The following is a 20,297-nucleotide window of genomic DNA, read 5'->3' on the forward strand; positions in this document are numbered from 1 at the left end:
ATTAGCAGGGGGAGGAGTGGAGGGAGAGGGAGAAGCAGGCTCCACTGAGCAGGGAGCCTGATTCTCTCAACCAGCTGAGCCAGCCGGGCGCCCCTCTGTCACATTTTGGTAATTCTTGGAATATTTCCAACTTTTGCATAATATTTGCTGTGGTGATTAGTGATTATGAATTCTGAAAACTCAGATGAAAGCCTTTTAGCAATAAAATGTGTCTCAGATGCGTACTTTTTTAGACGTGATGCCGTTGCACACTTAATAGACTGCGGTGTGGCATAAACATAATTTTATGCCCTTGGAACCCAAAACATTCATTTGACTCCCTTTGCTGTGATACTTGCTTTGTTGCAGTGCTCTGAAACCAAACCCACAAGATCTCTGAAGTATGCCTTGTAGTTTATTTACTTACACAAATTGTAAAACAAAACAAAACAAAAGAAACCTGTGTTTGTGGCCCATCCCCAGCAATCCTGATGTAATCGGTCAGGGGTGTGTCCCGGGTATCTTGAGTTTTGTTTTGTTAAAGTTCCCAGGGGAGTCTGATGTGTAACTAAGGTTGAAAATCATTTTGTGTTCTTCCCAGCTTTTTTTTTTTTTTTTTTGAAGATTTTATTTACCTGTTTGAGAGGAGACCAGAGTGGAGAGAGCAAGCACGAGCAGGGGGGCGGTGGGGTGCAGATGGAGAAACAGGCTCCCCACTGAGCAGTTAGCCTGATGATGAGGATGCGGGAGAGGGAGGGGCTCGATCCCAGGACCCCAGGATCATGAGCTGAGCTGAAGGCAGAGGCTAATCGACTGAGCCACCCAGGCACCCCTGTCCTTTCCAGCTTTTTAAATATATTTATCTAAGGTATAAAATCATAAGTTTTATTGGGACTGCCCCTAACATACATAAAGGTTATCAAAACACTGTTGATAGCTTCTCTCTTTTTTTTAAAGGATTTTCTTTTTTTTTTCAAAGGATTTTCATATGTTTTTGTTTGTTTTATTTATTTATTTGACAAAGATCACAAGTAGGCAGAGAGGCAGGTGGGGGAGGGTGAGTAGGCTCCTTGCTGAGCAGGGAGCCCTATGCGGGGCTCGATCCCAGGACCCTGAGACCATGACCTGAGCCGAAGGCAGAGGCTTTAACCACTGAGCCACCCAGGTGCCCCGATAGGTTTTCTTAATGGCTGAAAAATTCCAGCAGGCAGTACACACTTGGGTTACGAAATGAGCTTATGTTAGAGGTGGCGTATCCCAACTGCAGTTTTTGTTCTCAGAAATCAGCACGAGCTCCTCGAACATGCTAGTTATTTTTAGCTTCACGATCTTTGTAAGCCACGTATTAAGAGTCTCAAAAGGTGACACTCACATCTCCCGCACCCCTTTGCAGTTGTAGCATTGGCCTTCCAGGGATCCTGAAACTGCCCGTTGACACTCCCCATCCATTAATCCTTCTGATCACTGCCCTCCGATGGGTGCCTGAGTAGTCGGGGTCAGAACCATCTCAGAATCATCAGTCCCAGGAGGCGGGGATCAGGCAAGGGCCTCGGCTGTGGCGGGAGCTCCCTGCTGCCCTGCCCGGTCCCTACAAGCTCACTCCCCATTTCATAGTCTTTCTACATAGAAAATATCCTAGGTGCGGGAGAGACCATGTCTCAGAGCATGAATGTCTCCTTTCGTAATGCCCTGTCTTGTCTCCCTATGTCACATGTTACATTTCGTGATTAACAGCTTGCTGGTGAAGAGGACCCCTCGAAGTGTTGGCTATAAACCAGACTGTAAGTGAATTACTTTCTGTCAATCATTTAACCATCCTTAACCGGAGCAAGTTTTGTTTTTTTTTTAAGATTTTATTTATTTATTTGACAGAGTGACAGAGAGAGATCACAAGTAGTCAGAGAGGCAGGCAGAGGGAGAGGGGGAAGCAGGCTCCCTGCGGAGCAGAGAGCCCGATGCGGGGCTCGATCCCAGGACCCTGAGATCATGACCTGAGCCGAAGGCAGAGGCTTTAACCCACTGAGCCACCAGGCGCCCCAACCCGAGCAAGTTTTATATGAAATGGTTGAGAGTTACTTGAGAGGGTATTTATTTTGGTTTTTTTCCTTAAGATTTTAGAGAGAATCTGTAGAGAGGCACATTCATAAGCATTTGAATCGAAAATGATGTTTTCTGTATCTGAATGATGACTCATGATTCTTTTCAGTCGTTGGATTTGAAATTCCCAACAAGTTTGTTGTAGGATATGCCCTTGACTATAACGAATACTTCAGGGATTTGAATGTAAGTAATGCCTCTTTTTCTCACTCTCATTTTTCAGAGCCCATATAAAAATTTACGAAAGAGAGGAATTGTTTTCTCTTTCCAGCACCTCATAATTTGAACAGACTGATGGTTCCCATTAGTCACATAAAGCTGTTGTAGTCAAGTGCAGACGTCCCCAGAGCTGGAACTTGGCCAGGCTGGGGCGACACTTCTGTTGGCAAGCAACAGTCGAACAGCTTTAACATACAGTAACCGTCCCCTTATTATTTCAGATGATAGATGTAGTCATAAGTGAGAAATAAATGAACTGGTGTAAGTCTTTTCACTCACTCTCCTTCAAGCACCCGCTTCTGCTCGGTGGGCAGGAGGCGAGAGCGTGCATTTCCGCACCCGGTGAGGAAGGCCCCGCCAGCCTCTGTCTGTCTGTCTGTCCGGTGGAGCCCCTGCAGCGCAGCGCTATTCCCCCGAGCTGTGCGAAATGCTGTTCTTGCCTTCCATTGCAGGATACGCTTTTCTAATGTGAATCTCTGGATTTTTATCTTGTAGCATGTTTGTGTCATTAGTGAAACTGGAAAAGCAAAATACAAAGCCTAAGATGAGAGTTCACGTTGAGTTCGGAAGCATCTGGAGCCCCACTGAAATCATCAGTAGAATGTTCTAGTTCTGTGGCCAGCTGCTACGTAGAGCTTTATTGCATGTATCCTCTCAGAATTTTATCCATTTTGTATTTTAGAAATGCCCGTTGCTCCATTCCTGAAGTCTTTATTTGCAATACAAGCCTATAGACTATCCGTTCTCTTGGCATGGAGTGTTGTTTGACTTGTGAATGAAAAAAATCTCTTAAACTACACCACTATCAAATGAAAATATTGAAATTGTATCTGTAAGAAACACTTAAAGAGAAGATATATTAGTTTTTTAATTGGTATTTTAATTTTTATATATTCAGGAAAGAACAGAAGTGATTGAATATTGTTAATTATGTACCACTGTGTGTTTACAAGAGTAAGGAGCAGTCAGTTTTCCTATCAGCGACAGCATCTACAGTATTGTTCTGTTGGGTAAACCATTTGTCTTGGAATTATTTTACTGTTTCAGCAGGATTAACCGTTTTCTCCGCTTGTTCAGATGCTTGTTCGATGCTTGTTCAGATGATTTCCGGGGAATCTGTGTCAACAGTTCCTTTTAAATACAAATCAGTAAATTCCAGAAAACACCAAACCAACCAAAAACCCGTTACCATGTTTTGAATTCTTCAGTGTAAACATCCTTACAATAAAGGCTGTCTCTTTAAAAGAAACTCCGCATACCTATCATTTCTCTACAGATTAACCTAATGTCATTTTCTGTCAGTTACTTTTTCCTTGTCTGTTAAGTTTTAGCAGCTCCTTTAATTGTAATCTTTACCGAGCACAGCGAATGGTGAGTATATGGTAGAGCACGTTGGAGAACCTAGTGACATTTGCACCCACAGTAAGTTTCAAACACACAGTAGCCTTGATGACATGTCATTGTGTTCGAGTAACAGGGCTTTCTCTTGGGATCATGGGAAATTGTTCAGATCGCAGGCTCATCTTTGTGTACATGAAGAACGGCACCAGCAGAACCTCTTGTTTCTTGGGAGCAGGAAGACGGGTTTGACGGGTTTTTGGTTTTTTTAAAAGATTTTATTTATTTATTTGACAGACAGATCACAAGTAGGCAGAGAGGCAGGCAGAGAGACAGAGAGAGAGAGAGAGGAGGAGGCAGGCTCCCTGCTGAGCAGAGAGCCCGATGTGGGGCTCGATCCCAGGACCCTGGGATCATGACCTGAGCTGAAGGCAGAGGCTTTAACCACTGAGCCTCCCAGGCGCCCCGGAAGACATGTTTTAAACCCAAACTCTCAGGGGCCTCTTGGCTCCAGGTGAGCTGTGAACCAGCAAGCCCGGGAACCATCTAGCCACATGGATGCCTTAAAGTTTGCTGCCATTCCCAGCAGCAAAGTGGGGAACTTGAAGTAATACAGTGTAATAATTTGTTACGGTCCCGGAACATTCTAGTTTTATCCAGCCTTTTCACTTTTGTTACCTACCTCATTTGATCTTCGTGACCCTGTGCCTCCCGCTTCCCATCTGCCTTCCCCTCCCCTCTCCAGACGCCCTTCCCACCTCCTATTAGGTGGAACCGTGTGAAATGACCCTTCTCGCAGGTAAAAAACTGTTAGCTGGTGGCAGTTCCGAGCAGCGTAACCTGAACACAAGCTGGGCGGTTTACATTCGTATGGCTTCCCGTTTGTCTCCCCTATCCGCGTCTTCTAGAATGTAAGCTCCATAAGGAAGAAGAGAACATTTACCTGTCTTGTTCACTCACACATACACTAAGTCGAAGGTACTAGGACCTCAGGTGACGGTCGTTGAATGAATGAATAGCAAAGAGGTCTCGGTTGGACTGTCCTTTGCTTATTAGCTCTGTGACCTTGGGGTGCTGATCTTTGGGGCCTGTTTTCTCAGCTGGTAAATGGGGACAGCGGTGTCTCTTCACAGGCCTGTGGTGAGGAATAATGAGCTGCGACAGGGCAGGTGAGACGGGACCGAGGCCCGGGACTTGCCAGGTGCGCCATACAGTGGCTGAGCCTGGCAGGAACAGATGTTTCGAGAAGTGAGGTGCATGGCCGGTCAGCGGTGGAATGTGAACTGAGATCTGTCTGATTCTTGCCGCTGTCGCCTCAGGCGATAGCGCATCCCCTTTCCTCATAAGGAGACGCCTCACATCTTACTTCACCTGCCATCGGGACGCCCATTTCCAGTCATTTTATTTCCTTCACCAACTTGCAGCAGGTGAAACGTAGTCCATCAATGGGATGACGGAAGGGGCACACTGCCGGGAGCAGCAGTGATTTCTGGAATAACAGTCTGTCAAGGGAGAGGAAAAGTACTAAAAAGAAAAAAAATTGCTAAAGCCTCCTGGGGCCCTTTAGTCATTTAGCCTGGGAGCAGCTGGTCACAGATGTCCCACGTCCGTAATCCTTGGGGCTGCTCTTTCATCACAGCCTCGTGTCCTAGGAATGTTCATGAGGGAAGTAAAATGAAATTTCATTTGCTTCATTTCAGGAGATACGGAAACATAGGATCTTACCATCCAAGGCAATGTGCGTGCTTAAAGATCTGGAAAATTCGTGTGTGCCAAACCCTCCGCATGTTCCCTCTATTGTGAATGCTTGTATGTGACTCCTGTATGTGTCATGCCTGTAAACAGAGGTAGAACAGGCCAAGAGCTGTTGGGAGAGTAGGCAGGGCTTTCAGGAGTCAAACCGGCACTGTTGGGTCACAGCTGGCTCCTGTGTCACGCGGAGCGCCAGGCGCTTTGTGTGTTGTTACTTTTATGCACGTTTCACAGAAGAGACCGCCTCGGAGGCTCGGTTGTCAAGGTGACGGTGGGGAGGCCTCCAGGGGCGGATCAGCCCCCGTTTCTTCCCGGGATGATTGCAGTCCAATCTCCAGTTCCGGTCTTGTTGCCTGTCCCCGTGACTGACACCCACGCGGGCTCGGTGCAGTCGTGCAGCTCTTGAAGCAATTTGAAGGAAGATGGGGAGGTTTGGCTCAGATCCTTTCTGGGGCTCCCCATTTGGGAGTGAAAGCCCAGGGCCTCCCAAGGGTGGATCACGTAGGTTTCCCGGCTTGCTGCTGCGGGCCCCGGGCGCCCGGGCCGCACCGTCGCCAAGCACACTGTGCTCGCCCCCAACTGCTCACTGCTGCGTGGGCCCCTCTCCCTCTGCTGGAGTACTGGGATGGCTGCCGTCCCCGCTCTTGTCCCATTCCCGTTTACCACTCCCCCCCCCCCCCCCGCTATAGGTAGACCCCTCTTTTCTCGGTGTCTGCTTGCCTTTTTTGGATGATCTTTTGAAATTGGGTGCCTGGGTGGCTTAGTCAGTGAAGCGTGTGCCTTGGGCTCAGGTCAGGGTCCTGGGATCGAGCCCTCCCCCTCTTCATGCTCTCTCTCTTCCAAATGAACAAAATCTTAAAAAACAAAACAAAACAGAAATCAGACACTATCACTTGCCTGGTTAACGCTTGAAAGCAGGCCGTCTCGTGGCCTGCAAGCTCGCCTGTGAGCTAGCTCCTGGCCACCTCACATCACCTGTCCTCGCTCCCTTCACTTCAGCCACACTGCTCTCCTTTTAGTTCCTCACACCTGCCAGCCCCCCCCCCCCACCACCACCAACCTCCCCATTACCTCAGGGCCTCCGTTCCTGCAGTTCCTTCTGCCTGTCACTCAGTTCCCCCCATCAGCCAAGCTGGCTCATGGGTCACCCCAGTGAACCCCTTCTCTGACCTTCTTTCTCTAACAGCCTCAAAGCGACCCTCCATGACATGACCTGTTTCCGGTTTCCCATAGCCCTCAGCACCGTCAGGTGGTCACGCCTTCCCCACAGGGCAGCAATGGCCATGGTGGCCACTCTGCTCCATGCTTGGCTGGGAAGGAAACGGCCCAAGCGGAGGTGGACAGTTACCCTTAGCGACGTCAAAGGCCCCATGGCTTAGCCTGAACCTGGGAGGCCGATGAGACGCTGCCTCGTGGCAGACCCTGTGAGATCGGGAGGGGCAAGACAGCCTTGTGACAGCTTGTCGCTCAGCTGCTCACCTCTCCTTGTTCCTGGCAGGGTCACGGGGTGTCTGAGACCTGGGTCCAGCGGCAGTTGACTGTGTTTACATGGCCTCGGTGGTGACACCTGGGGCAGAGCCGTTCCCAGACCAACACCTGCCCAGTGGATCTTGTCTTACTCTACTTCTTGCCTGGCTTCCTTCGTAGACCCCCAGCCCTGGGAGGGCAGCACTTTGCCCCTATTCCCTGCTTTGTCCCCAGCACCTACCAGGACTGGGAAAACGACAGTGCTCAAGAGGCATTTGTTGGATAAAGGACAGGAAGTTAAAAAGCAGATAAAATGTTTAACAATGATACCTGAATTGCCCAGAATGAGAAGCAAAATGTTGTCTCAGGTTGAGCAAAGCAAAAAACCACCACCAGAATGTGATTTCTTGTTAACATTCTCTAACCTTTATTGAATTGTTACCGTATGCAGTAGAGCCTTACTAAGCACTGTCGAATCTTTGGGATGCCCCTCGGAGGTAGATGTTTTTTAATCATCCCGATTTTGCAAGTGAAGAAAATGCAGGCCCAGAGAGGTTGTGTAATTTGCCCAGGATCACACAGCTAGAAATTTGAACGCAGGCAGTCTTATTCCAGAGCCTGGCCTCATGGTCCATTACCACTTAACCTTTAGTGCCTGGCTCTCAGTGTGCAAACCAGTACACCGAGGGCCCAGGGAGAAATACTAAGCTTGTTGGAGGTACTAATTCCAAATGACTTGTACATTAAGCAGCTTTTTGAGGGCCTAGCTGATCTTTAAGAATGTGCGCTGACTTCCTCCAGCACTGGGAACCTCCAGTGCGATCTCCGAATTTTTCTACTGGCTTATTTTTACGACCCCGTGGGCAGCTTCAGACTAAGTGACTCTCTGGCATGAAGGACTGTGTGTGTGCTCTCTGCCATTTTTTAAAAGCGAATTTTATAGATCCTTCAAACCACTTGAAAGAGTAATGATTTTTTAATGGTTTTTCATTATTAGCTGTAACTTCAAGCATTACTGATAAAAACTGCCAAATTCTTTCAAGTTTTCTCTTTACATGACATGGGTGTACTTCGTAACGAGCCTTCTCATTATGATTCATGACCGAAGTGACTTTCAAACTCGGTAGCTTTACAGTAGAACTCCCTTTTCCTGGCGTTTCTTTTTCCTTTTGCCTTCATCATGACAATATTTGAGAGCTGCGACCGTGAACGAGTTCAGTTCTCCTGCGCATGGCATCCTCTGGAGGGCTCATCCCGCACCTGCCCTGTGGGCGCCCCCCATTCCCTGTGTCCTCGACGGGTTCATCCTGGATGTGGCAGCTGGCCCTTCTCATCACTGTCAGGGCGTCCTGGCTTCCAGGGCCTCCCGATGGAAAGAGCTAGAAGAGGAAGCGTGTACCCTCACGCACGTACCCACACCCTTATGTCTATTTCTGCGTCTGTATACGTAGGAAAAGAAAGAGTTCACACTGGCCGCTGCTCTCATCCACACCCCAGGATTCATTCCAGCCTCCTTGCCTGACTTTGGAACTTTTTGCTTTGACTTTGACACTCTGGCTCCATTCACTTCCTTGTTCAACCCCGTATCATGAAGGAGTCACGTGTGCCTGTGACAGATGTAACTGACTAGAGCGCAGTCTGCCTTTTGGGCAGGTCTTTTTGTCGTAAGCCTTAACAGTATCCAATGGAAATACTGTTTTCCAGAATTACTTTCTTCTCCCTCCCTCTTAGCGCAGCTGTGGTGTTCACCTGTCATGCAGTTTGGTTCATTTGTTAGCGTATTTTGTGTAGGCTCTCATATCCTAGTTGTGATCCTTATGGTTATTATGGAACATAATAAGAGTGAGAGTGATACGGAAAGGTCTGCTCAGAGATACTTGGTCCCCTCCCCATCGCCGCCATCCTGTTGCCATTGGCCCAGCTTTCCGCTCCTTCTCCCACCCACTCCACGATCATCATCTTCCTGGCTTCTAGTGGCAGCCCTGTCTGTGCCGAGCACATGTCGCCTCTTTCCTGTTCGCGACAGCTCCCGGAGGTAGGTAGCAGTGTCAACATCATTTTCTTAGATGAGGGGATTGAGCCCCAGAGACATAAGGACGTTGTCCAGGGTGACATGTGGAAACATGACCACTACTCCAACTGGGATATGACGCCAGGACCAACATTGGTCCCACCTTTTTCTTCAGCTTATATGGTCCCTCCTCATCCTGGGTCTCCCTGAAGCTCCTCACATCTGAAGTCACCTTTCTGAAAACGTTCTGTTAACTGTCGGAAGCCTCGTTCTGCTCAGGCGCGGTGAGACAAGGGCCACAAGGGGCCACCTGGGATTTGCTTGGGACCTGGGGAAGACGTTGCCTTCAGTCGATGCCACCCTCCCCATTTTCAAAATGCATTGACACGTCTTCCTTGTAAATTCGGCAACCTAGCAGTTTCTTTAAAATATCACCAAGGCTTCATAGAAAACAGTGTCCCATTCGGGAGGTGATGATGGGGCCTTCCTGGGTCTCAGACTGGGTGTTCGGTGTTTCCGGGAAAGTGCTGAATGCAAACGGTCCACATCCCCGAGGTGCCTAAGGTCTGGGAGGGGAGAGGGGGCCAGTCTCCCAGTGTCCTACCGCAAGGCCAGGCTCCGTTCAGTGCTGGAGAAGAGGGGACACCTAACGTAATGGGAATTCAGAGAAAACTCAACGAGCAGGGAGAGGCAGCAGCATTTAAAATATGACTTTGAAGATTTTATTCATTTATTCGACAGAGAGAGAGAGATCACAAGTAGGCAGAGAGGCAGGCAGAGAGAGAGGAGGAAGCAGGCTCCCTGCGGAGCAGAGAGCCCGATGCGGGGCTCGATCCCAGGACCCTGAGATCATGACCTGAAAGCGCCTGGGTGGCTCAGTGGGTCAAGTGTCTGCCTTTGGCTCAGGTCATGATCCTGGGGTCCCGCCATCGAGTCCCGCATTGGGCTCCCTGCTCAGTGGGGAGCCTGCTTCTCTCTCTCTCTCTCTCTGTCTGCCCCTCTCCCCGCTCTGTCTCTCAAATAAATCTTAACAAAATAAAATAAGACTTTGGAGAACAGGAAAGGTTTGGATAGGTAGATAGAAAGGAAGGTTGGAGAAAAGGTTTCAGCCAAAGGATCTGCTTGGGCAGAGGTATGGGTTAAAAACAAATTACAGGGTAGTGTGGGAAATGGTGAGGAGTCTATTTTGGCCCTGACAGAGAGGCTGTGGAGGGGAGCGATAAGGGAGAAAGGCGGTGGAGTAGATCGGGGTCATTTTAAGGGCTTCTGTATCTGTTAGGATGATCTAGGTTTCCCGTCAGCTTGCCCGGCTCAGACCAGCTTACACGATAAAGGGCTACAGAACTGGAAAGCCCAGGAGTAGCTCCTGGGCTCCCCGCCGACACCCCCGCTCCATGATGATGCCAGGCTCCCAGTGGCTGCCCCGGACCAGCTTCATCCTAAGGGCACCCCTCCTGTGGTCAGGTGAGGGGCGCCAGCAGTCATCGGGGGGCAAGCTTCGCTAAGAACGGCCCTCTGTGTCAACTTGCTTTGAGAAGTGGTGAGAAGTCCCTCCTGGTGTCCAGCTAGCCAGAATGGGCTCAGATGTCCATTTCGTCGCCAGGCACTGGCGAGGGGGGTGGGGGGCGGGATTGCCCTCTGGCCCATCAGGCCCACTTCCGGAGCTAAGATTAGAGTCCATTTCCCCTCGGGACACATAGCACAAACTCAGAACCTGGTTAAGAGGACATGGCCGGGATTCGGTGTGAGGGAGGCAACCGACCTCTGTGCTCGCAAGTGCCAAGAAAGTGGAGAACTGTGTTCATTAAGTGAAAAACGGAGAATATAGAAACAATGGGAAGTTTGCTAAAGCAAAAATATTCCTGGTTTTCGCTGAGTCCAAGATACTATCAATTGTTTATCTGTTGGGCAAACAACCTGGTTTCTTCAACAGATAAAGTGCAAGGAAAAACACGAGGGAGGAAACCTTAAGATTTCCGAAAGAAAATTAAGAGACCGAAAAATCTCAGTCAGGACCTCATTTAGATCCCAACCCAAGTGAACTTGAAAATACACATTTATGACATGAGACAATCGGAAATGTGAACCCTGGCTCAGATGTACATCGGTACCAAGGAATTACTGTGGTTTTTAAAATGTGGAATAATAGATCGTGGTTCTGTTAAAAAAAAAAAAAAAGAGTCCTGTCTTTTAGAAACGACAGACTAAATTATTTACAGATGAAAATGGCTCGATGTCTGGTACTTGTTTCCCAAAAATACAGGAGTCAGGGGAAATAGGTCATGAGCTAGTATCACTGAAGAAGGGTGACGGGAAGTCCTGAGCTACCATATGAGAAATTCTGGAAGCTTCCAGTAGACCATCTCAGCTGAACTCAGTCTTCTATCCCACATGGAACCTTCCAGACCAGCCCATCGGCTACAGGAAATAAAAGAATCACCCAGCTGAACCTGAATTCCTGACCCATAAAATCACGAGATGTAATTAAATGGTTGATGCTTTAAGTCATTAAGTTTTGTGGTGCTTTCTTAGGCGGCAAAAGGTGGCCAGAATAGAGCTATATATCTAAGTGACAAGTTATTTAATCGAGGGAATAATAAACCCAGAAGTCAGGTTGGTGTTTCTTGGGAGAAGGAGGCACAGGTAGGAAGAGGTGGGATGAGATGGGGGAACACAGGTAGATTCAAAGGTATCCTTAAGGGCCTAATGCTGAGGTTGGGTGTTGTGAGTTCTCAAATATGCATTTTTATTTTATGGGTACATGTCATATAGGTCCTAAATATCACATGCTCAAAGACTTTTATAAAAGATCTCAAGCAAGCATGGGAAATGGTAAAATTTGTGAAGGCTGCGTGGTGGGGACCCATGATTCTCTATGCTTCGTATTTGAAATAGGATTCTCTAGACACTTACAATCTAATAAAATGATCCTAAAATTAGTAGGACTTCTGCAAGGAGGAAAAAGACAAAAACAACATGTGATATGCGTATGTATACGTAAGCGTAGAAGAAGAGGCATGAAAAGTTGAGTTCCCCAAATGTTAATGATTATTATCTCGGTGGGGGGGTGGTTCTTGCGCTTCTATTGTGCTAACATATACATAATATAAAATTTGCCATTTAAAATATTTTTAAGTATACAGTCCAGTGGCTTTAAGCAACCACCACCATGATCTGTCTCCAGAATTTTGCCGTCTTCCAAAATGGACGCTTCCGTATCCATTCCCAGTAAGGCTGTTTTCTGCAGTGACCACACCATTTCACATGCCCACTCACAAAGCACAAGGGTGCCATTCTCTCTACATCCTTGCTGACACTTGTTATTGTCTGTTTTCTTTGTTTTTTAATATTTTAATTTTTTTTTAATTTTATTTATTTATTTGACAGAGAGATCACAAGTAGATGGAGAGGCAGACAGAGAGAGAGAGAGGGAAGCAGGCTCCCTGCTGAGCAGAGAGCCCGACGCGGGACTCGATCCCAGGACCCTGAGATCATGACCTGAGCCGAAGGCAGTGACTTAACCCACTGAGCCACCCAGGCTTTAATTTTTTTTTTTTTTAAGTAAACGCTGTCACCAATGTGGGGCTCAAACTCAGAACCCTGAGGTCAAGAGTTGCAGGCTGTATGGACTGAGCCAACCAAAGTGCCTCCTGTTTTCTTGTTAATGGCCATCCGGAAGGGTATGAAGTGGTCTCTCATTGTAGTTTTGATTTACATTTCGCTCATGGTTAGTGATGCTGAATATCTTTTCACGTGCCTGTTGGCTATTTAAATGTATATCTTCTTTGGAGACTTGTCTATTCAAGTCCTTTGCCCAGTTTATAATCTGGTTGTTTGTTTGGTTCTTGAGCTTTTATGTATATATCTAATTGTATAGCATCAGAAAAAATGAAACTAGTTCTATTGCAGCTGAAACAGAAAAGGAGTAATTTTAAGACTCTTTTTTTTTAAATTTATTTACTTGACAGAGATCACAAGTAGGCAGAGAGGCAGGCAGAGAGAGAGAGGAGGAAGCAGGCTCCCTGCTGAGCAGAGAGCCCGGATGCGGGGCTCGATCCCAGGACCCGGAAATCATGACCTGAGCCAAAGGCAGAGGCTTTAACCCACTGAACCACCCAGGTGCCCCAAAAGGAGTAATTTTAAAAAGGAAGCGTATGCTCTCTCATTTTCCCCCTCTTCAATCATTCTTTTTTTGATCATCCTGATTATATCCAGAAGAAAGCCTTGATTTGTCCTCTTACAGTTTTTAATGCTGATTTTTAAAAATGTGAGAAATACAGAAAACAAGGAAGTGAATCATCCAAATGCAATCAGAAGTGTAGTGTTTTTTATCCTAATTGTAATCACATTTTATGTCTGACCATGACCTTTTTTTTTTTTTGCTTAGCTGTGTGTGTCGTGCACATTTCTAGGCTACTGCATGAGAAGACCGACATGTGTCTCCTAACGTGTTTGGATTCCTATGCTCACCCTCACTTCCTCTCAACTTCTCTGAATCTCACATGCCACTGAGGGGTCCCCCTCCAATACCATGGGGTAGGTAGTCAGTAAATGGCAATTCTTTTTTTTTTTTTTTTTAAGATTTATTTATTTATTTTAGGGAGAGAGATGAGTGGGGAGGAGGGACAAAGGGAGCAAGAAAATCTTAAGCAGACTCCCTGCTCAGCACCGAGTCCGCCAAAGGGCTCAATCCCACCACTCCGAGATCATGACCCAAGAGGACCTACATCCATCCAAAACGATCTTTTGCAAATGAGTGAGAGACAGAGCTTCAGATAAACCAAAGGTGAAAAAATGTGTCACCAGCAAACCTTCATTACAAGAAACCATTAAAGGGCGATGCCTGGGTGGTCAGTCCGTTGAGTGTCTGCCTTCAGCTGAGGTCATGATCCCAGAGTCCTGGGATCGAGTCCCACATCGGACTCCTTGCGCAGCAGGGAGACTGCTTCTCCCTCTGCCTGCCGCTCCCCCCTGCATCTGCTATCTCTCTCTCTCTCTGACAAATAAATAAATAAAAATCTTAAAAAAAAAAAGGAAAGAAGCCATGCAAAGGCGTCCTTCAGACCATAGAGAAATGGCGCCAGAAGGGCTTAAAGGGCAAACAATACTCTAACGGAAATAGCAAAAACTGTACACTGGGGTTTACAATAGTTGTGGGACTAAAAGATAACAAAGTGACACCGAGAATACGAGGGCAGCCGTATGGAACTAACTATTGTGTTGGAAGGTTAGTAGATCTGCGGTATCACACGTAAAGCAAGAAGGGGAGTTGGGAAGTTGATATTTTGGGCATGGAGTGTCACTAAGGAGACTCTCTAAAGTGGGGCGCCTGGGTGGCTCAGTGGGTTAAGCCTCTGCCTTTAGCTCAGGTCATGATCCACGGATCCTAGGATGGAGTCCCGCATCGGGCTCTCTGCTCAGCAGGGGGCCTGCTTCCCCTCTCTCACTGCTCTACCTCTCTGCTTGTGATCTCTCTCTCTGTCAAATAAATAAATAAAATCTTTTTTTTTTTTAAAAAAGGAGACTCTAAGCAAAAGACGCATGTTTTTAACCTAAAGCAACTACTGAAAATAGCAAAAGAGGTACAGCTAAGAAGACGTAGCATGTATCACGAAGAGGTATTTTTTTAAAGATTTTATTTATTTATTTGACAGACAAATCACAAGTAGGCAGAGAGGCTGGCCAGGGTGGGGTGGGGAGCAGGCTCCCCGCTGAGCAGAGAGCCCGATGCGGGGCTCGATCCCAGGACCCTGGGACCATGACCTGAGCCAAAGGCAGAGGCTTAACCCACTGAGCCACCCAGGTGCCCCACAAAGAGGTATTTTATTAACCCCAAAGAGGGCAGGACATTCCCCAGTATTAGTAAATCGACGCACTTCTAAATGACCCATGGGCCAAAGAAGACATTGCGTGAGAATTAAACTTAAAAACAAATCAAATCCTGGGCTGCTGCTGCTCTTAACTGATTTGACAACTTTAAGTATTTTCCACGGACTGTCCCGAACCTGCATCCTCTGCCCCTCTGCCCGCCGCCCCCTCCGCCCTCTTTTCTTCAAATCCTTGGCTAAGTCTTTTCAGAACTTGCGGTTACTTTGTAAACAGCTTTCGGGTGAGTTGATAAACCAATCAGTTCCCCTGTGGTTCCTTGTGGAAAACAACCTCCTGGAGGGCTTCCATCTCCTGCTCCCATCTGAACTTGGGGATTCCCTTTGTACTTCTGTGTTGCGTCCCCTGTTTGATGGATCCACTCTCCCTGTCTTAATTGGTTTACTCTCATGATTTGGTTTCTTTCATTTTTAATCTAGGTCTCACTTTATAGTGTCCAGACTCCCTCCACCTTTGGAAAGCTCGGCATTTTCTTCTCGAGCAAAATAAGTGATCGTTGTTTTACGATCACGCTCGCAAATTCTGGTATTTACAGCTCTTCGGCATTTATTTCTGTTGGCTGTGATTTCTACTCGTTCTTGCTTGGAGTTGTCTTAAATTTTTATGTGTCTTTGTGTTGGACATTAGATTTTTAAGGAAATAATTTGAAGCCGAAGATACTGTTGTCCTCCAAAGAAGACTGTTTTCCCTTGGTGCCTGGGGCTCCTAGCTGTCTGAAGTAAACTTAACCTGATTTCAGGGTGTGAGGTTTTTCTGCTGGGGTACAGCTTCTCAGGATACCACTCCAAGGCAGGTGATGGTTTACTGGAGCCTTTACTTTGACCTGACCCTGGACTCTAACTTTTGTTCCTAGTCCCTGGGAGGCTACCCGAAGCACGTGATCTCTCAGCTGCTGCTTCCTGGTTGGAAAAATCTCCCTGAGCCAAAGTGACCTGAAGAGCTGTTCTCATCTCTCTGGGTTCTTGTCCTCTCCTGGATCTTAGCTCACCACTTTCTCCCTAGAATTATTTTGTCCCCCTTCTTTGATGTCTCCAGCAGGAGTGTTGGTCCGGAATACCTAGTCTGCCATTTACAGGAGCTGAAGTCTTCTTCGTTTGGGTGGCATACATCTTCCTGAGAAAGCATGCATAAGAATTTTTTGAGGGGGCGCCTGGGGGGCTGAGTCGATTAAGTGTGGGACTCTTGGTTTTGGCTCAGGTCATGATCTCAGGGTCCTGACATTGAGCCTGGCATTGGGCTCTTCCCTCAGCGTGGAGTTGGCTTGTCCCTCTCCCTCTGCTCCTAACCCTCCTCTCTTTTTCTAGAGTAAATAAATTAACTCTTAAAAAAAGAATTAATTTTTTGAGGCCTTGTGTGTTTGAAACTCCTATTCTCATAATTGTTGGTTTGGCTGGATTTGGAATTGTAGTTGGATGTTAATTTTCATACTGAAGGCATTGCTTCTCTGTCTTCTAGATGCCGGTTCTGATCCTTTTCATCTAATCTCTGCGTTGTTGTTGTTGTTGTTGTTTTCTCCTGGAAGCACTAAAATCTTCTCTTTATCCTTGTGTTTGAAATTTTCATCATGAGGTGCCTTGATTTGGGCTCTTTTCACTCACTGTGCTGGAAGCTCATGTCCTTCAGCTCTGGGTATTTTCATGTATTATTTTTTCAATAATCTCCTCTCCACCTTTATTCCCCCCTGCTCTGTTTCTCAAGTGTCTAATATTTGTCTCCTGGAATAACTCCCTAAGTCCTTTTTCCTTTCGGTCCTATTTCCCCACTGTTTGCTGTTTTGTTCTACTCTCTGAGAGCTGTCCTAAACTTTAATTTGCAAGAGCCCTTTCTTGTTCCTTAAATGACCCTTCGCGATGAATTACGTCTCTGAGGATATTGTGGATTTTTTTAAAAGTTGTTTTCTGCCATGCGCATGATTTCCTTTTTGAGTTTCTTTTTCTTATTTGTCTGCTGTAATCTTTTTTGGAAAAAGATTGTATTTATTTATTTGAGTGAGTGAGAGCATACAAGAGAGGGAGGAGGGGCAGAGGGAGAAGCAGACCCCCATTGAGCCGGAGCCGGATCCTGGGACTCCAGGATCATGACCTGAGCCGAAGGCAGATGCTTAACCAACTGAGCCACCCAGGTGCCCCTTGTCTGTTTTAATCTTGGATGTTTTTTACTAGTGTCTTGGCCAGAACCCGGTCCTGGTGAGACAAACAGGACACTGAGCATGTAGAGTTTAGGGCGGCAATCCCTTCTCAGGTTCGTGCAGATGCAGTGAGCACGTGAGAGTGCGTGCCTCCTTAAACTGTGCACCCTGGACATCTCGCCTTACTCTAGTCCCAGTTGCAGACCCTGAGCCATATTTAGCCACGAGATATGAACATGCTGACCGGAAGCGCTGTGGCATGGGTCAGGCCCATCGACTGGCTTCGTTCTAGAATGCCTGGACCAACACACAGATGTTTTCTTATGGCATCTCCAAATGCAAGACATCTTAATGAAGGTTTCCTGAAAAGTGGAGGCTGAGAAAAGGATTTGAGAGCAGGCAGTTTATTTAGGAGTTGGTCTCGAGAGTTTGGAGTGAAGGAGCTGAGAGAGTGACACGGAAAGAGAGAGAGTCAATGTAAACGTGCCTGACTGAGGTCAGCCCTGCGGGAAACATGCGTTTCATCCCCCAGCCCCCCACCCCAATGTCTCTTTAAGAGCCCTGGGAGGTCTCCTGGAATTGACCTTGGAGAACAGGAATCTGGAGCATTGAAACACCCGCTCCCACTTCCCCATCGGTAGAGCATTAATCCGGGGCTGGTAATTGAGCACACTTCAGGCTGCTGGTAAGAGTGAGCCAGGTAGGTACCTACGCACATGCACTGGCTTGTTCACAACACACGTTACTTTCCCACAGTCCCGGAGGCTGGGAAGTCTGGGGTCCTAGCCCCAGCAGATCTGGTGTCTGGTGAGGACTCGCTGCTTGGTTCAAAGACAGTCATCTTCTCAGTGTGTCCGCCCATGATAGAGGAGGCCACAGATCCATTCATGAGGGCTCCACTTCAGGACCTGATCACCTCCCAAAGGTGCCACCTCCTGATCCCATCCCCTTAGGGGGTGGGTTTCAACATCTGAATGGAGCGGGGCGCAAATATTCAGACCACGGCGCGCACAGCATCAGAGAAGACCTGGAAACTGTGAGCAGAAAGAAACCTCATGCTCCCCGAAGGTCGAACATTACCAGCTCGAGGTCAGTCTGATCTTGAACAAAACAGGGCATGTATGTGGCTGAAACCAGACGTGGCCCACGAGAAGGGACAAGACGTGTCGAAGGAGTCCACCGCATGAAGTTAAACTCCAGTCTCCAGACTGGTGGACGTATGCCAGGTTGCCAGCGTGCTGGGGGCTCTGGGGAAAGGAGGCCAGGGGTGAGGGTGCTGGACATACTCATTTAGACTTTCCAGGAAATGTTCTGCTTTCGGTTTAGCCAGTAACTCCCATCCTGAGCTGCGTGAGGTGTTACCAAGAGCAGATCTGTAATTCACCTCCGCCCCCCCATATTGATGCCTTCCTGAACTCTCCAGGGCCAAGACACGCAGTGCTGGGCCACGCCTCCACATGCCCGCATCGTCACGCGTCGGAGGCACTGAGGTTTGTGACCCATGGGTGGTCACAGGCAGAATTGATGTCTGGGGGTGGGGGCAGGGTTGGTGGCAGTGGAGTGTAAGCAGGGGGTCGGAATGAGCAGGGGCATTTGGGAGGCCTGGATCTTCTCTTGCGGACTCCACTCCCCCCAGACCTGGGTAATAGGCCAGGCGGTCCCTGGGAGGGGAGCCATCCAGGGTCAGGGGCCCTGCCTACCTGCGCTCTGCATCCCTGGGGAGGCAGGAACCCCCCAGGCGCCTGTGGAAGGTGGTCCCAGCTCGCCACTGGGGGGCGGTGCTACACTCATGTAGGGGATCTAAATGACCTAATTGGAATCCTAGGATACTTGGTTTTAGGGACTGCCTTACTTCACTGAGTGTAATGTCCTCAAGGTGCCGCCATTTTGTAGCAGGTGTCAGAATTCCCTCCCTTTTTTTTAAAAAAAAATTATTTATTTATTTGACAGAGAGATCACAAGTAGGCAGAGAGGAAGGCAGAGAGAGAGGAGGAAGCAGGCTCCCTGCTGAGCAGAAAGCCCGATGCGGGGCTCGATCCCAGGACCCTGAGATCATGACCTGAGCCGAAGGCAGAGGCTTTAACCCACTGAGCCACCCAGGCGCCCCAGAATCTCCTCTCTTTTTAAGGCCGAGTAATCCTTCATTATATGGATAGACCACGTTTTCTGTATGCATTCATCCGTCAGCAGACACTTGGGTCGTTTCTACCTTTTGGCTATCGTCACTAATGCTGCTGTGAACACTGGCGTCCAGATACCATTTGGATCTCTGCCTTCCGTGTTTCCGGGTATACACTCAGAAGTGGGATTGCTGGATGCTATGGCCATGCCGTTTCCCACAGCGGCCGCACCATTTAAGACATGCACAAGGGTTCCAATTTCTCCATCTCCTGACTGACACTGTTCCTGTTTTTTTTTTTTTCCATGGTAGCCATCTTGAGGAGTGTGACATAAATTTATTTTTAAGTATAATTTCATTTCATGCTGGTAAAGAAAACCCATTTTCACTTGCCGTAAATAGAAAGTAAAAATAAAGTTTTCTCCCTGCTGTCTAACCACCCTCCCACCTACCGCAGTGGTGCTCATGCTCTTGAACTCGGGGCACAGCTCTGTCCTTCCCCTGCCTCCCTTCGCTGGACTGATGCTACCGAAAGTGGTAAGTCAGCACGTGCAGCAGGGAGAGTCCTGCTTACAAACTTCCGTGTCACAAACCACCCCAAAACTTCGCCCTTCAAACAACCACAAATCCTTTCTTTTGCTCGGGAATCTGCGATTTGGCTGGGATGTCTTGTGATGTCCCAGGACTCAGCAGGGATGACCTGACCGCTGGCAGATTGGACTATTAAGGGCTGCCCAGGCTTCTCTTTCCCTCCTTAGTGGAGTCTCAGGGACAATCCGTGGCATCTCTCCCCGTGGCTTCTCCAGCTCAAAGTCCTCGTGGAATTGTGGAAGCTCAGGGCTCTGAGAGGTCTCAGAGGCCAGCCCAGCCTGGAGAGGAGGGGACACAGAATGCACATCCCGGTGGGAGGAGTGTTGGAGAATCTGCAGCCACCGTTCGCCCACCGAGGATGGTCTGCAGACCGTGAGCACCCCAGGCACACTGAGCTTCCCAGGGCGGTGGCAGGATGGAGCCCTGACTCTGCGGAGATGGGTAGCCCATCTGTTGGGCTTCGGGCTCACTCATGACTGCCTTTGAATTCTGTCTGCTGCTGGACCGGGTCTGTGTGCCTTTCCAGTCCCTGTGGGGCGTAGCGGTGCTGTTTTCCGCGCCCAGGGCATGACAGCAACGGAGGCGGCGTCAGAATCCTGCCACAGGTTGTACTGTGGCTTTCGTGCTTCATGTGCCCGGGGGTGTGTCGGAGCCGGATACAGCGGAGCAGGCAAGACGGTGCGGGCTGGTGGGACGGTGCGGGCTGGCGG

General features: G+C 48.2%; 1 protein-coding gene across 2 annotated transcripts in view; it reads left to right on the plus strand.

Annotated features, from left to right (window-relative positions):
* HPRT1 (hypoxanthine phosphoribosyltransferase 1) overlaps nt 1–3,544 on the plus strand; it is a 41,739-nt gene extending 38,195 nt beyond the window's left edge. For both annotated transcript variants that reach the window (XM_045996285.1, XM_045996286.1), the window contains exons 7-9: nt 1,714–1,760; nt 2,186–2,262; nt 2,791–3,544. In XM_045996285.1, the coding sequence (XP_045852241.1) occupies nt 1,714–1,760; nt 2,186–2,262; nt 2,791–2,838 (172 nt within the window). In that variant the 3' untranslated portion in view covers nt 2,839–3,544. The remainder of the gene's footprint in view (nt 1–1,713; nt 1,761–2,185; nt 2,263–2,790) is intronic.
* Nucleotides 3,545–20,297: the final 16,753 nt, after the last annotated feature.

Source organism: Meles meles, chromosome X (genome assembly GCF_922984935.1).
Source record: "Meles meles chromosome X, mMelMel3.1 paternal haplotype, whole genome shotgun sequence".
In the NCBI taxonomy this organism is placed as follows: domain Eukaryota; kingdom Metazoa; phylum Chordata; class Mammalia; order Carnivora; family Mustelidae; genus Meles; species Meles meles.